General features: G+C 44.3%; 1 protein-coding gene across 1 annotated transcript; it reads right to left on the reverse strand.

Annotated features, from left to right (window-relative positions):
• Positions 1–964: 964 nt before the first annotated feature.
• On the reverse strand, positions 965–17,304 carry LOC145360579 (peptidyl-prolyl cis-trans isomerase-like). Its single transcript, XM_080215907.1, has 6 exons — positions 17,165–17,304; positions 11,966–11,996; positions 11,799–11,887; positions 11,605–11,701; positions 1,235–1,310; positions 965–1,154 (listed from the first exon to the last, which is right to left on the reverse strand). Exons 1-6 carry the CDS (start codon positions 17,237–17,239, stop codon positions 1,019–1,021), a joined length of 504 nt encoding a protein of 167 aa, XP_080072033.1. The 5' UTR covers positions 17,240–17,304; the 3' UTR covers positions 965–1,018.
• Positions 17,305–17,669: the final 365 nt, after the last annotated feature.

Consider the following 17,669-nt stretch of genomic DNA (forward strand, 5'->3'; position numbering starts at 1 on the left):
TTTTTCACACTTTATATGTCAGCCTGGCCTACCATGAAACACAGTAAGAAATCTCACAACGAGGTTAAAGTGCAACAGGTTTATTTGGTAGCAAAAGCCACTAGCTTTTGGAGTGCTGCTCCTTCGTCAGGTAAGTGGGAGTTCTGTTCACAAACAGAGCATATAAAGACACAAACTCAGTTTACAAAATAATGGTTGGAATGCAAGTCTTTCCAACCATTGCCGTAAGATTCACATTCCAACCATTATTTTGTAACTTGAGTTTGTGTCTTTATATGCCCTGTTTGTGAACAGAACTCCCAATTACCTGACAAAGGAGCAGCACTCCAAAAGCTAGTGGCTTTTGCTACCAAATAAACCTGTTGGACTTTAACCTGGTGTTGTGAGACTTCTTACTGTGTTTACCCCAGTCCAACGCCAGCATCTCCACATCATGACTACCATGAAACCCCTAGATATTTCCAAGAAAACTCCCAGGGGTTTGAATTCCTCGATGTTTCAAACAAATCACAGGATTCGTGGCCAACAGAACCTGGGAGTTCCACAAAATGCAGTTTGAGAAACCCTGGTCTTAGAGGCTTAGCACTGGTTTTAGTTACCTTTATATTACTAGCTGGAGGTACTTGGGTGCATTCATTCTGCTCCCTCTTCCATTGGACTGTACCTCTCTTTTTATCCTTTACTGTAAAAATTTTACCAGTATCTGACCTACCACTAATCATTTGCAGATTTGCAGTGTTCCTTTCAATCAGAAATAATATTCTTCACTTCCTTACTTAACCACAGACAATGCACCGTGTTTGTTTTTGTTACTGGATTAAATCTACGCCAAGTGCTTATAAACATCTTGAGAAGAAAATTCCCTCCACCATACCTTTTAACCGAGTTTTCCACTTCATTTAAATAGTTATGCTTGCAAATCCTTCTTTTTTTTTCCAAAATAGTAGTGACATAACACAAGTAGAAGTGTAAATGATCACATTTTATTTAAATTGTACAATTCCATTTGCAAATACAATTAGTTCAGCTGCCCACAATCAGTGATGGTAATTTTCTTGGAGGTTTTTCCACTTTGGCTGCCCAGGCTTTCCATCTTCTTCACAACATCCAACCCCTCTACCACAGAACCAAACACAACATGTTTTCCATCCAACCTGCAAAATTCAACAAGACATTAGTGACCAATGAAGCCTGCAATGAAAACATACAGAGAGAATATTAAGATTGCACTTACCAACTGGTTTTCACAGTGCAGAGAAAGAACTGGGATCCATTTGTATTTGGCCCAGCATTAGCCATCGACAGGACACCTATAAGAACAAGAAATAAAAACATTCCCTAAGTGTTTACTTTCCTCCTGTATGATTTTCACTTTTATTGTCTTAGAGTTATAACACATTACGAGATCTGGAAGAAAGAACAGGGTAAGACAAACCAAAAGGGGATGGAAGTAAGAACTATATGCAATGGTTTGGAAGTTAACTATTTGGGAGTGTCCCAGCCAGATGATATCAAATGCTTGGATCAGCAACTTTGGGGAATCTCACCTAGGCTGGTCATCCAGGATTGTTCCCACAAAGGGATAATAAATTAGTGGCTTGTAGTCTGGAATTTGTTTCCCCCAGATGAACAACAAATTACGAGTGGAGAATGTAAATTATTCCTCTGAAACCAATTTGAAGAGATTGCAAAAAAAAAGGTTAGAGTCTGCACTATTAAACTAGAAAAATGATCACTTTTGCTGCCAGTACTTTTCCAGCAAAACCAGAGGAAGTTGCTTTTCAGGTTTTAGAAGTTCCGTACATCAAACAGTTAAAAGCATTAGCAAGGCACTTAGCATTAATTGAAAGCCAGAAAACTAAAAATTTTACAAAGGTGTGACCAAAGGTGTCACCAAAGGTGTCTACAGGTGAAAGCGACTCCATGACAGAAGAGATTGAAATTAGGGAAGTGTAAATTAGAATTTCAGTGGAGAGAAAAGGAAAGGCGTGAATGGAAGAGAGAATTTAAGGAAAGAAAAGAAAGGGAAAGGGAGTTCAAATATAAACAGCAGCAGAAATCTTGTGGTAGACTGAATGGTTGAGACATCCCAGTTCGCTCATTTAAAATCACCAAGTTTGATGAACCAGAGATGGAAGCCTTCTTTGTCTCCTTCAGTCCAGTATTGGTCCTCATTACTGCAGGCTTTCAGGAAAAGCTCAAGGTTTATTTTCTTGCCCAAGACAAACGTCACTGACTATGAGGCAATGAAAGGGGCTATTTTCGAGAGACACCCCGGAGAGCGTCTTATCCGAGTTTTATTGTCGCTCGTCGACAGCGTCGTGCACTTCTGAAGGAATCAGAACGTCATCCACCAGATGTTACCACAGCCCTTAGGTGATTGGCAGAAACGGGAAACTGATCTCTGTACGATACGGCCACAACCACCATAATTGCAGACAAGCAGACTGAGTCACACCGTTGGGAACGTTTGTTGTGAAAGTTAGTTTGTGCTCGCTTGTTTGGAGCCATTTACCCATAATCATCATTTGAGTTACAAAGCATCATTTTATTAAGTAACACAAACGTCAGTACAACGAGCAACACACAACGACTCAGACAACACAACCGTAACATGAAACACACTCACACAACCCAGGAGCTGCAAACCGATCGTTGTCTAACCACACCCAACCCCTCGGGGCACGGAAGACTAACGTCTCTTTAAACAGTTTTGAGAGGTTCCTGCAAACCTTCTCCATTATGTCGTCATCTGGCAAGTGATCATCACAAACGAGACGGGGCACCAATGACCATTTGCTGCCTCACACCAGGTACGAGTAAATTCGTCTTTCCTCGTAGTCGATTGTCTGGGCTAGAGGTCTCGGTAAGGCTTCTGCTACCTTGATAGGTGCGATCGCATCCTTTGGGTCGAATGCACATCATCAACTATCCCCGGGACAGGGCAGAACCCATCTAAGTCAAAGTTTCTTTAGGTTACCGGGTTTACAGATACAGAAGCGTGTTGGCAATTCTCTGCTAGTTGAATTCCCTGCAGAACAATCTTCTGCCAGGCTAAGATTCTGCATACCCTGCAGGACCATCGGCTAGGTTTCAACTCACTGTGGTCTAAAACGCCAAGACAAACCACAGTAATGCAGCTTCAGCCACGTACTACTCCAGCAATACCACCCGTATCAAGCTGGCAGTTGGGTGATAGTGGTCATAGCGCGGCATGAATTGCTCCTGCTATTTGTTTCTCAACCAGTCAACAAATACCATCCCTTGTGCCCTCAGAGACGATACCAGGTGGTTCCTGTGGAACAGCTTGACTCGCTGTGCTATAGAAACCAGAAGATTCACACATCTACTAGAGATTGGCAATTCAGGATGGAGCCTTTGCGCATGAATGGAACGAAAAGCCAAACTCAACCCACCTGTATGCAACTGCAGTCTGATTGGGCACAGATGTACAATTACATCCGCATTTATTAAGTATGTACTAGTTACTGCTAGAGATGTACCATCAGATATTCCATACACTCATCTGAACTCCAACACATATAGGCCCAAATTCCTTCTACCTCTCCTTATTCGACCTTCAGCCCAAGAATGAGTTAAATGCTGAACTGCTTCTAACATTATTTGGAAAAATATATAATTAAGAAACCAAAGCTATACATGGTACAATATTCCAGACGTGGTCTCACCAAGGCCCCTGAACAGCCTAAGTAAAACCTGCTACTTTTATATTCCCCCTCAATAAACACCAACACTCAATTTGCCATCCTAATCACTTGCTGTACCAGCATATTAACTTTTTGTACCAAGACAACAAATCCCTCTGTGGTACAGAGATTTGTAATCTCATCTCTATTTACATAGTATGTTACTTTTGTATTCTTCTTGCCAAAGTGGACAAGTTCACATTTCCCCCATATTATGCTCCATCTGCCAATTTTTTGCTCACTCACTTAATCTATCTATATCCTTTTGCAGACACTTTACCTTGTCTTGACAACTTACTTTTCTATGTATCTTGGCAACATTGTTCCTTCACCTAAGTGCAGTGATGTAGACTGTAAAAAGAGGAGGCCTCAGCACTGAATACCTGTGGTGCTCCACTAGTTACAGCTTTCCAACCCAACTGCACTCAGTTTCCTGTTAGCTATACAATCCTCATAAGAACATAAGAGATAGGAACAGGAGTAGGCCGCCTAGCCCCTCAAGCCTGCCCTGCCATTCAGTAAGATCATGGCTGATGTGATAGTGGTTTAGTTCCACTTACACACCTGCTCCCCATAACCCTTAATTCCCTATTGATCAGAAATCTTTCTACCTGTGATTTAAACATATTTAACGAGGTAGGTTCCACTGCTTCAATGGGCAGAGAATTCCAGAGATTCATTACCCTCTGAGAGAAGTTCCTCCTCAATTCTGTTCTAAACTGACTCCCCTTATTTTGAGGCTGTGTCCTCTAGTTCTTGTTTCCTTTCTAAGGGGAAAGAATCTCTCTGCCTCCACCCAGTCTAGCCCCTTCATTATCTTGTATGTCTCTGTAAGATCTCCCCTCAGCCTTCTAAACTCCAATGCGTACAGGCCCAATCTACTCAATCTTTCCTCATAAGCTAACCCCCTCATCTCTGGTATTAATCTAGTGAACCTTCTCTGTACTCCCTCCAAAGCCAATATATCCTTTTGCAAATAAGGGGACCAAAACTGCACACAGTACTCTAGTTGCTGTCTCACCAGTACCTTGTACAATTGCAGCATGACCTCCCTGCCTTTATACTCTATCCCCCTCACGATAAAGGCCAACATTCCATTTGCCTTCTTGATCACCTGCTGCACCAGCAAACCGGGTTTTTGCGATTCATGCACAAGGACCCCCAGGTCCCTCTCGACAGCAGCATGTTGTAATTTTTCACCATTTAAATAATAGTCCATTTTACTATTATTCCTTCCAAAGTGGATAAGCTCACACTTGCCAACGTTATACTCCATCTGCCAGATCCTCACCCGCTCACTTAGCCTATCCAAATCTCTGCACTTTCCGCATCCTCCACGCAATTCGCTTTCCCACTCATCTTTGTGTCATCAGCAAACTTTGTTACCCTACACTTGGTCCTGTCCTCCAGATCGTCTATATATATATGGTAAATAGTTGAGGCCCCAGCACCGATCCCTGCGACACTCCACTAGTCACCAACTGCCAACCAGAAAAGCATCCATTTATTCCAATTTTCTGCTTCCTGTTAGATAGCCAATTCTCAATCCACGCTAACATTTTACCCCCAACTCCGTGTACCTTAATCTTCTGCAGCAACCTTTTGTGAGGCACCTTATCGAACGCCTTCTGGAAATCCAAAAACACATCTACAGGTTCCCCTCTGTCAACCTCACTCATTACATCTTCATAAAAATCCAGTAACTTCATCAAACACGACTTTCCCTTCATCAATCCATGCTGCATCTGCTTGATCGAACTATTCTTTTTCAGGAGTCCTGCTATTTCTTCTTTAATGATGGATTCCAGCATTTTTCCAACTACAGACATTAAGCTAACCAGCCTGTAGTTACCCACTTTTTGTCTACCTCCTTTTTTAAACAGTGGCGTCACATTAGCCATTTTCCAATCAGCCGGCACTTCCCCAGAGTCCAGCTAATTTTGATAAATCACAACTAACACATCTACTATTACTTCTGCCATTTCTTTCAGTACCCTGGGATGCATTCCATCCGGGCCTGGGGACTTGTCTACCTTTAGTCCCATTAGCCTACCAAGCACTACCTCTTTAGTAATAGTAATTGTTTTAAAGACCTCACCCCCTACAGTCCCACAACCATCAATTTTCAGTAAGCTGTGTCCTCTACCATGAAGACGGACACAAAAAAACTTGTTTAAGGCCTCGGCCATTTCCTCGTTTCCCATTATTAAATCCCCCTCTCGTCTTCTAAGGGTCCCACATTTACTTTAGCCACTCTTTTCCTTTTTATATATTTGTAAAATCTTTTACTATCAGTTTTTACATTTTGTGCTAGTTTAGTTTCATAATCTTTATCGCTTTCATAGTAGTTCTTTGTTTTTTTTAAAGCTTTCCCAATCTTCTAATTCCCCACTAGTTTTGGCCACTCTGTACGCATTGGTTTTTAATTTAATACTCTCCTTTATTTCCTTAGTTATCCACGGCTGGTTATCCCTTTTCTTACATTTCTTCTTTACCAACGGAATATATTTTTCCTGAGTACTGAGAAAAATCTCCTTTAAAATCCTCCACTGTTCCCACCAACTAGTCTGCCCTCCCAGTCTACATTAGCCAATTCCGCCCTCATCCATAAGAACATAAGAAATAGGAGCAGGAGTAGGCCACCTAGCCCTTCAAGCCTGCTCCGCCATTCAATAAGATCATGGCTGATCTGAAGTGGATCAGTTCCACTTTCCCGCTTTCTCGCCATAACCCTTAATTCCCTTGTCTGTCAAAAACCTATCTGCCCGTGACTTAAATATATTTAGCGAGGTAGCCTCCACCACTTCAATGGGCAGAGAATTCCAGAGATTCACCACCCTTTGAGTGAAGAAGTTCCTCCTCAACTCCGATCTAAACTGCCCCCGCCCCCCTTATCTTGAGGCTGTGCCCTCTAGTCCTGCTATCCTTTCTAAGCAGGAAGAATCTTTCTACCTGTACCCTATCCATCCCCTTCATCATCTTATACGTATCTATAAGATTCCCCCCTCATCCTTCTAACCTCCAACGAGTACAGACCCAGTCTATTTAGTCTCTCTTCATAGTCCAACCCCCTCATCTCCGGTATCAGCCTAGTGAACCTCCTCTGCATTCCCTCCCAGGCCAATATATCCTTGCGCAAGTGCGGTGACCAAAACTGCACACAGTGCTCCAGCTGCGGCCTCACCAGTACCCTGTACAGTTGCAGCAAGACCTCCCTGCTTTTATATTCTATCCCCCTCGCTATAAAGGCCAGCATTCCATACGCCTTCTTGATCACCTGCTGCACCTGCAAACTGGGTTTTTGCGACTCATGCACAAGGACCCCCAGGTCCCTCTGCACCGTACCATGCTGCAGCTTTTCACCCTTTAAAATAGTAATCCCTCCTACTATTATTTCTGCCAAAGTGGATAACCTCACACTTGGAAACATTATACTCCATCTGCCAGGTCCTCGCCCACTCGCTCAGCCTATCCAGATCTCTCTGCAGACTTTCCACACCCTCCGTGCAATTTGCTTTTCCACTCATCTTCGTGTCATCAGCAAATTTCGTCACCCTACACTCAGCCCCCTCCTCCAGATCATCTATATAAATGGTAAATAGCTGAGGCCCCAACACTGATCCGTGCAGCACTCCACCAACTGCCAATCAGAATAGCAACCATTGATACCAACTCTCTGCTTCCTATTAGACAACCAATCCTCTATCCACGCTAACACCTTACCCCCAACTCCATGCACCCTAACCTTCTGTAGCAACCTTTTATGGGGCACCTTATCAAACGCCTTTTGAAAATCGAGAAACACCACATCCACTGGTTCCCCTCTGTCTACCGCACTAGTCACATCCTCATAGAAATCCAATAAATTTGTCAAACACGACTTCCCCTTAACGAATCCGTGCTGCGTCTGCTCTATCAAACCATTCCTTTCTAGGTGCCTCGCTATTTCTTCTTTGATAACGGATTCAAGCATTTTTCCAACTGCAGACGTTCAACTAACCGGCCTATAATTCCCTGCCTTTTGTCTACTACCTTTTTTAAACAGCGGCGTAACATTAGCCGTTTTCCAATCTTCCGGCACTTCCCCGGAATCCAGTGAATTTTGGTAAATAATCACTGAGGCATCCACTCTCACCTCTGCCATTTCCTTCAGAACCCTGGGATGCATTCCATCCGGTCGTGGGGACTTGTCCACCTTCAGTCCTGTTAGTCTATCAAGCACTACCTCTCTAGTGACAGTAATCACATTCAGGCCCTCAACTCCTACCATCCTTCTATCTTTAATATCCGGCAAAACTATTCGTGTCCTCCTCCGTGAAGACCGAAGCAAAAAACTTAATTAAGGCCTCAGCCATTTCCTCATCTCCCACCACTAAATCCCCTCTCTCATCCTCTAAGGGTCCAACATTCACTCTAGCCAGCCTCCTCTTCTTTATATATTTGTAAAAACTCTTACTGTCCTTTTTTATATTTAGTGCTAGTTTAGCTTCATAATCCATCCTTCCTTTCTTTATCAACTTCTTTGTCATTCTTTGTTGATTTTTAAACCTTTCCCAATCTTCTAATCGCCCACTACTTTTAGCCACTCTGAACGCATCAGCTTTTAATTTAATACTCTCCTTTATTTCCTTCGATAACCACGGCTGGTTATCCCTTCTCCTACATTCCTTCTTTACCATCGGAATATATTTCTGCTGAGTACCGAAAAAGATCTCCTTAAAAATCCTCCACTGTTCCTCAGCCGTCCTACCAACCAATCTGCGCCCCCAATCTCCTCTCGTACTCTCCTCCGTTCAAGCAGAGGACACTGGTTTGCGACCCTGCTTTCTCATCCTCCATCTGTATTAGAAATTCAATCATATTGTCATCACTCATTCCAAGAGGATCCCGCAAAAGAAGATCTTTAATTTTACCTGTCTCATTACACAGGACCAGGTCCAAGATAGCTCGCTCCAACATGTTTGTCCCTACACTGTGTAATCTTACCTTATGTAGGAATCTTTGATATGGCACCTTATCAAATGCCTTTTGAAAATCCCTTTATCCACCCAGGTTATTACTTGCTCCAGAAAAAAACTAATTAAATAATTTCCTTTTAACAAAGTCACGTTGACACTATTAATCAAACTGTCAATAAGTTTCTGGTGCAGATGGAGGAGGAGAAAGTGGGTTCCCGGACGCGCGTCCTTTATTTGAACAGAGGGAAGTACGGTAGGATGAAAGAAGAATTGGCGAATGTGGACTGGGGGAGCGCGTTGGAAGGTAGGTCTGCTGAGGAGCAGTGGAGGATCTTTAAGGAGATCTTTCTTGATGCTCAGCAGAAATTTATTCCGATGGTCAAAAAGGACCGTAGGAGGAGAGATAATAAGCCGTAGATAACGAAGGAGGTGAAGGAAAGTGTTAAATTAAAAGCGGAGGCGTTTAGAGTAGCTAAGAGTAGTGGGCGAGAAGAGGATTGGGAGAGGTTTAAACGTCAACAAAGATTGACAAAGAAGTTGATAAAGAAGGGTAGGAGAAACTATGAAGCTGGGCTAGCGCTTAATATAAAAAAGGATAGCAAGAGTTTTTATAAATATATGAAAAGGAAGAGGCTGGCTAGGGTGAACGTTGGTCCCTTAGAGGATGAGAAGGGGGACTTAGTGGTAGGGGATGGGGACATTGCTGAGGTCTTGAATAACTTTTTTGTTTCGGTCTTCACGGAGGAGGACGTGAATAATTTGCCAGGTGTTAGAGATGGAAAGGTGGTAGGACTGGAGGGTCTTAATGACATTACTGTTACTAGAGAGGCGGTGCTCAACAGACTGGAGGGGCTGATTGTGGACAAGTCGCCAGGACCGGATGGAATGCATCCGTGGGTTCTGAAAGAAATGGCGGAGGTGATAGTGGATGCCTTGGTGATTATTTTCTAGATGTCGCTGGATTCTGGGGAAGTGCCGGAAGATTGGAAAGCGGCTAATGTTACGCCGTTGTTTAAGAAGGGTGCCAGGCAAAAGGCAGGGAATTATAGGCCGGTTAGTTTAACGTCTGTTGTCGGTAAAATGTTAGAATCCGTCATCGAGGAGGAAATAGCGAGGCATCTTGAAAGTGCTTGATAGAGCAGACGCAGCACGGTTTTGTTAAAGGGAAGTCGTGTCTGACAAATTTACTGGAGTTCTATGAGGATGTGTCTAGGGCGGTGGATAGAGGAGAGCCGGTGGATGTGGTCTTTCTTGATTTTCAGAAGGCATTTGACAAGGTACCTCACAAGAGGTTATTGCAGAAGGTCAGGGGACATGGAGTTGGGGGTAGGGTGTTAGCGTGGATAGAGGATTGGTTGTCAAATAGAAGGCAGAGAGTGGAGGTCAATGAGTGCTATTCGGATTGGCGGATGGTGACTAGTGGAGTGCCCCGGGGTCGGTGCTGGGGCCTCAGCTATTTACAATTTATACAGATGATCTGGAGGAGGGAACCGAGTGTAGGGTGTCGAAGTTTGCTGATGACACCAAGATTGGTGGAACGGCAAATTGTGCGGAGGGTGGGGAGAGTCCACAGAAGGATCTAGATAGGCTGGGCGAATGGGCCAGGAAATGGCAAATGGAATTTAATGTTGGCAAGTGCGAGGTGGTCCACTTTGGTAGGAATAATGGTAGGAAGGACTATTACTTAAGTGGTGAAAAACTGCAGCAGGCGACGGTGCAGAGGGACATCGGGGTCCTTGTGCATGAGTCACAAAAACCCAGCTTGCAGGTGCAGCAGGTGGTCAGGAAGGCGAATGGGATGCTGGACTTCATAGTGAGGGGGATTGAATATAAAAGTAGGGACGTCTTGCTGCGGCTGTACAGGGCATTGGTGAGGCCGCAGCTGGAGTACTGTGTGCAGTTTTGGGCACCGTACTTACGCAAGGATATTTTGGCCTTGGAGGGAGTGCAGAGGAGGTTTACTAGGCTGATGCCGGAATTGAGGGGGTTGAGCTATGAGGAGAGGCTGAATAAATTAGGCTTGTACTCATTAGAGTTTAGAAGAATGAGGGGAGATCTCATTGAGACGTATAAGATGATGAATGGGATGGATAGGATAGAGGTGGAGAGACTCTTCCCGCTCAGAAAGGATAGTAGGACTAGGGGGCACAGCCTCAAGATAAAGGGGGGGCGGTTTAGAACGGAGTTGAGGAGGAACTTCTTCACTCAAAGGGTGGTGAATCTCTGGAATTCTCTGCCCGTTGAAGTGGTGGAGGCTGCCTCGCTAAGTATATTTAAGACGCGGGTTGATAGGTTTTTGATAGGCAAGGGGATTAAGGGTTATGGGGAGAGGGCGGGAATGTGGAACTGAGCCACGACAGATCAGCCATGACATTGAATGGAGGGGCAGGCTCGAAGGGCTAGATGGCCTACTCCTGCTCCTATGTCTTATGTTCTTATGTATCCTGCTATTACTTCCTTAAATAATGGATTCTAGCAATTTCCCCACGTACAGCATTTGGCCAACTTATTCCTCCTTTCCTAGATTAAAAAAAGTGTTACATTAATCATTTTGCAATCCATTGGGACCCTTGCAGATCTAATGAATTTACAATTATAACCAGTGTGTTTACTGTATCTCCAGCCACTTCCAAGATCCTGGAATGCAAGTCACCAGGATCTGAGGACTTGTTAGCCTTTAGATCAAGCTAAGCCAAGCTTGTTAGCCAAGCTTTTTCAGCATAGTGAAAATCCATCCTCCTGTTCATTCCTGATTTTCAAGTATATTTGAGAGGTTTCTTATGCCAGGATTTCACTGCCCTGCCCTGCCATGGCATGTCATCAACCCCCCTCCCCATACTCAATCCTTTCCCTAGATCCAACTGACCACTATATTCCCCAAAAAACTCAACTGCCTTGAAACACCTTTCCCACCCCAACAATGAAAACATCCTACTTACCAGGTCCTGTGTGCTTCAGCTGGAAATTCTCATCCTCAAACTTTTCACCATAGATGGACTTCCCACCAGTGCCATTATGCCTTGTGAAATCACCACCCTGAACATAAGAAAGTTGAACAGGTCTTCAGTCATTTACTCAAACAGGTAAGAAAGAGAGATTCCCAACTAGATACAAAATAACATTGCTCTTTTACCTGGCACATGAATTGGGGAATGATTCTGTGGAATGAAGAGCCCTTGTAACCAAATCCCTTCTCACCAGTGCACAATGCACGGAAATTTTCTGTAACAAAGTAATTTCAGAGTAAGAGAACACCTTTAAACAACGGAGAATTTCCTCATCTTAGTTTCTGGGACTTACCTGCAGTTTTTGGGACGATATCAGCCCTGAGCTGAAAGAGAAAAGCAGTGTATAACTTCAGTATATCCATCATGGACAATAATAAAACTACCACAGCTTTACAGACACAATCATTTTTCAAACATTATCTCAATGATAATTACACAAAAACAACTTCGTACACAGCAGCAGTGTAAACAGAAGATACAAGAATGCTGATTGTGAGATTACTGGATTTCTGATCAATAATCAATCAATTTTGGCTCAGAGGCAGGGTTGCTACTCAGTGCATCACATGGTCTCCACTGACATCAGAAGGAATCCAAATTTCAGTTAGTTCCATATTCAATGTAAACCAGTATCATTGATGGTAATCTATTGTGTTTGTCTTCAGTTCCTTGGTGATCAAACTGTGCAATGATCTTTTGTTATAGGCAGGGCACAGCAGCAGGGAGGCAGGCTTGTCCACATCCATCCACCTGCACACTCCTTTAACATTAATTGGTCACGAAGTCATAAAGATGGCTGCTGAAAGTCACCTGTTTTGAGATTTCTGAAAATGCCAAATGAATTTCAGGCAGACTCATCCAGATATGAAAAGACTTTAAATTTAATGAGTCTGCAAAAAGACAATGTCAATCTCTGAAGCTGTGAAAACCTTGGCCCCTTTGAACTCCACAGTTGAGAAGGGAACTTTGGATTGCCAAATTTGATTCCACTTACCATATTTGGATGAGGGTGCAGCATATCTGGTCATATCACATAAAGACAGACCATGACAGCCATTTTGCTGTAGGGCCATCCTGAACATGTGAAACATCTCAACAGAAACTAAGGAAGGTTTCCAGAAAAGAGGAATCGCTGTACTAAAACCAGGCTACACAGCCATCACCTGCAGTACTGAAAAAAGTGAACTGAACTATCACTCACTTCAGAATCTGTTCTGCTTTCTGAGTCTGTAAAAAGATAGCACTACTGACTGATCAAAAGCTGAAGCAATCATAGCTGCTGACCAAACTTCAGGTTTCAACTCCTTCACTTCAAAAAGAGGGGAACCAGCCCACAATGGTATCTTGCAGACTGATTTTCAAATCTTAAGTCGGTATTTTTACTATATTAGAATTTAAATAAATTGCAGCAGTTATTTTGTAATAACCTCATCTTTATCTTCAGATTAAAACTTGTATGCCAGGTTATTTTTAATCATCACTCAAATTAAAAGGAGACTACATATGTGCAACTCTCGCCCCCACCAATTCTCAGCTTACAGACCTTCAAATGCTGATCATCTAGCCAACTAACCCCACCTCCCCCACCATTTTAGCAATCAATAAATAGAAATCTACAAATGCTTAAAGTCAATCAAAAACAGCCAGAGTGAAGTGACAGTTAATCTTTCAGCAACAGAGCCTTCATCAGAACTGGGTAATGACTTGGATACGAAATTTGAACTGGTTTCTGTTACCGCTTTTAATCGACCTAGTTGTATGATCTCACGTCGCCTCCTTGGGCATGTGACATACTAACCAATCTTACCCTGACCATTCAATATTCATTTGTATTTCTGTGGCTTGTGTTATTATAGGCTTGAATCCCTGACTAAACCCACAGCTACATTCCATACCTCTTTTAGTTAGTTTAACATCTGTTGTAGGTAAAATGTTAGAATCCGTGATCAAGGAGAAAATAGCAAGGCATCTTGAGGAGAATTGTTTGATAGAGCAGACGCAGCACGGTTTTGTTAAAGGGAAGTCGTGTCTGATGAATTTATTGGAGTTCTATGAGGATGTGTCTAGGGTGGTGGATAGAGGAGAGCCGGTGGATGTGGTCTTTCTGGATTTTCAGAAGGCGTTTGATAGGGTGCCTCACAAGAGGTTATTACAGAAGGTCAGGGGGCATGGAGTTGGGGGTAGGGTGTTAGCGTGGATAGAGGATTGGTTGTCAAATAGGAGGCAGAGAGTGGGGGTCAATGGGTGCTATTCGGATTGGCGGAGGGTGACTAGTGGAGTGCCCCAGGGGTTGGTGCTGGGGCCTCAGCTATTTACCATTTATATAGATGATCTGGAGGAGGGAACCGAGTGTATGGTGTCAAAATTTGCTGACGACACCAAGATTGGTGGAACGGCAAATTGTGCGGAGGGTGTGGAGAGTCTACAGAAGGATCTAGATAGGCTGGGTGAATGGGCCAGGAACTGGCAAATGGAATTTAATGTTGGCAAATGTGAGGTTGTCCACTTTGGTAGGAATAATGGTAGGAAGGACTATTACTTACATGGCGAAACTGCAGCATGCGACGGTGCAGAGGGACCTCAGGGTCCTTGTGCATGAGTCGCAAAAACCCAGTCTGCAGGTGCAGCAGGTGGTCAGGAAGGCAAATGGGATGCTGACCTTCATAGCAAGGGGGATTGAATATAAAAGTAGGGAGGTCTTGCTGCAGCTGTACAGGGCACTGGTGAGGCCGCAGCTGGAGTACTGTGTGCAGTTTTGGTTGCCGCACTTACGCAAGGATATTTTGGCCTTGGAGGGAGTGCAGAGGAGGTTTACTAGGCTGAAACCGGAGTTGAGGGGGTTGAACTATGAGGAGAGGCTGAATAAACTAGGCTTGTAGTCGTTAGAGTTTAGAAGAATGAGGGGAGATCTCATTGAGACGTATAAGATGTTGAATGGGATGGATAGGATAGAGGTGGAGAGGCTCTTGCCGCTCAGAAAGGACAGTAGGACTAGAGGGCACAGCCTCAAGATAAAGGGGGGGGCGGTTCAGAACGGAGTTGAGGAGGAACTTCTTCACTCAAAGGGTGGTGAATCTCTGGAATTCTCTGCCCATTGAAGTGGAGGAGGCTGCCTCGCTAAATATTTTTAAGACGCGGGTTGATAGGTTTTTGATAGGCAAGGGGATTAAGGGTTATGGGGAGAGGGCGGGAATGTGGAGCTGAGACACGACAGATCAGCAATGATCTTATTGAATGGCGGGGCAGGCTCGAGGGGCTAGATGGCCTACTCCTGCTCCTATTTCTTATGTTTTCCAAAGCATCACTGCCTCCAAATGAATGGAAACGTAAACTGTCCCAGGCATTTAACTAAGTTAACCCGAAATACAGTATTACTTAAGAACATAAGAAATAGGAGCAGGAGTAGGCCATCTAGCCCTTCGAGCCTGCCCCGCCATTCAATAAGATCATGGCTGATCTGTCGTGGCTCAGTTCCACATTCCCGCCCTCTCCCCATAACCCTTAATCCCCTCTCTTATCAAAAACCCATCAACCCGCGTCTTCAAAATATTTAGCGAGGTAGCCTCCACCACTTCAACGGGCAGAGAATTCCAGAGATTCACCACCCTTTGAGTGAAGAAGTTCCTCCTCAGCTCCGTTCTAAACCGCCCCCCCTTTATCTTGAGGCTGTGCCCCCTAGTCCTACTATCCTTTCTGAGTGGGAAGAGTCTCTCCACCTCTATCCTATCCATCCCATTCATCATCTTATACGTCTCAATGAGATCTCCCCTCATTCTTCTAAACTCTAACGACTACAAGCCTAGTTTATTCAGCCTCTCCTCATAGCTCAACCCCCTCAACTCCGGCATCAGCCTAGTAAACCTCCTCTGCACTCCCTCCAAGGCCAAAATATCCTTGCGCAGGTGCAGCGCCCAAAACTGCACACAGTACTCCAGCTGCGACCTCACCAATGCCCTATACAGCTGCAGCAAGACCTCCCTACTTTTATATTCAATCCCCCTCGCTATGAAGGCCAGCATCCCATTCGCCTTCCTGACCACCTGCTGCACCTGCAAGCTGGGTTTTTGCGACTCATGCACAAGGACCCCGAGGTCCCTCTGCACCGTCGCCTGCTGCAGTTTTTCGCCACGTAAGTAACAATCCTCCCTACCATTATTCCTACCAAAGTGGACCACCTCGCACTTGCCAATGTTAAATTCCATTTGCCAGTTCCTGGCCCATTCGCCCAGCCTATTTAGATCCTTCTGTAGACTCTCCACACCCTCCACACAATTTGCTGTTCCACCAATCTTGGTGTCATCAGCAAATTTCGACACCATACACTCGGTTCCCTCCTCCAGATCATCTATATAAATGGTAAATAGCTGAGGCCCCAGCACCAACCCCTGGGGCACTCCACTAGTCACCCTCCGCCAATCCGAATAGCACCCATTGACCCCCACTCTCTGCCTCCTATTTGACAACCAATCCTCTATCCACGCTAACACCCTACCCCCAACTCCATGTCCCCTGACCTTCTGCAATAACCTCTTGTGAGGTACCTTGTCAAACGCCTTCTGAAAATCCAGAAAGACCACATCCACCGGCTCTCCTCTGTCCACCGCCCTAGACACATCCTCATAGAACTCCAGTAAATTTGTCAGACACGACTTCCCTTTAACGAAACCGTGCTGCGTCTGCTCTATCAAGCAATTCCCCTCAAGATGCCTCGCTATTTCCTCCTTGATGACTGATTCTAACATTTTACCTACGACAGACGTTGTACCTGCACACTGCCATTTTCACCATCTAAACAGCAATTCATCTCCAATTCTGGCACCATCACTGATAAAATCCAATACTTTTATTTTGCTTTCTTTTGCCACCACTTCAGTTTGGCCATATATCAACAGGAATAAAAAGAGCAGCAGCACCATTGCTGTTTGCCCATGGGATTGGTAGTTGGCAAGAGGCGTACCATGGAAAGATCCATTGACTTCAGGCGGGATTTTACCATTTCGAGGCGAGCGCGGCCGGAAATTGCCGCGCGGTAATTACAGTCTGCATTCAGTGCATGTTTCAGGCCCACTTCCCCCAGTTAAATCTTGGGGCCCTGTTTGAGAATTTAAGACATCTGTGAAATAATTTGCAATGTTTTCCCTAAAATAAGCTATATGAACGCTGGTTCCTTTCGTGTCTCCCTGTTTAAACAAAAATCTAACAATTTGAAAGACAATGGGCCGGAAAGGCTGACTCAGCTGCTCTCTCCACATGGCGTTGTCTGACCTGCTGAATATTTCCAGTTTTAATTTTTGAAAAATGTTCCCATCGCTGCTAGGATTTCACTAAAAGTTCCCCCATCCACTTACTACCAACCGGATCAGATATATATTCCTCGCCGGAGAACATTTCAGATTAATTGGGAAGTTGTCCACTCCCTTTGGTAGCACGTTTTGTGCGAGACAGGAATGAGCATTGAAACTGAGTCCAATGTCCAAGGAACCCGACTCACCTCCATCACAATCCGACCCAGGGAGTCGCTGCCCGCAGAAATATCCATGAAAACTCGAGGATTTCGAGCAGCCATCCTGATTCCGTTACAACAGAGTGATCTTCTGTCTGCTCAGGGCGTGGGTCTCTGTTGCAATGCAGAAAGTATCCGTTAGCGCACACGCAGAGACCAATCAGCTACAAGCCACTCCCCCCGCCTTTGGCTAAGACAATGTAGGAGCTTTCTGTGACACTATCCTGGACTAGTTAATTTAACTAGTGTCCTTTTCATTTGCCCCTAGTAATAGGACGATCTATTTCATTTCAGAAATACAAGTACTGGAGCGATTTTCTTTAAAATGTGCCAACTACATAAAGGTGACTTCACAAACCAGTCTGTCGAGAAAAAGGAAATTTGCTTACCTTGCCCGTTGAACAAGGAAATACAGTGGAAGAGAAATTAATCATTACGACCATTGTTGATCATATATGATCTGCTCGGAACTGTTGATCATTGCTTAAACATT

The sequence above is a fragment of the Carcharhinus amblyrhynchos genome, chromosome 31, assembly GCF_965287045.1.
Source record: "Carcharhinus amblyrhynchos chromosome 31, sCarAmb.v2.hapA, whole genome shotgun sequence".
Lineage (NCBI taxonomy): Eukaryota > Metazoa > Chordata > Chondrichthyes > Carcharhiniformes > Carcharhinidae > Carcharhinus > Carcharhinus amblyrhynchos.

What these genes read in the sequence shown, in the direction of transcription:
- LOC145360579 (XM_080215907.1), bottom strand. Translation starts at nt 17,239, where the DNA reads ATGGCTGCTCGAAATCCTCGAGTTTTCATGGATATTTCTGCGGGCAGC. An exon ending in GCTGAAGCACACAGGACCTG is followed by an intron (nt 1,311 to 11,604) that starts GTAAGTAGGATG and finishes TTGTTCTTATAG; the next exon opens with GTGTCCTGTCGATGGCTAAT. An exon ending in TGCACTGTGAAAACCAGTTG is followed by an intron (nt 1,155 to 1,234) that starts GTAAGTGCAATC and finishes TGAATTTTGCAG; the next exon opens with GTTGGATGGAAAACATGTTG.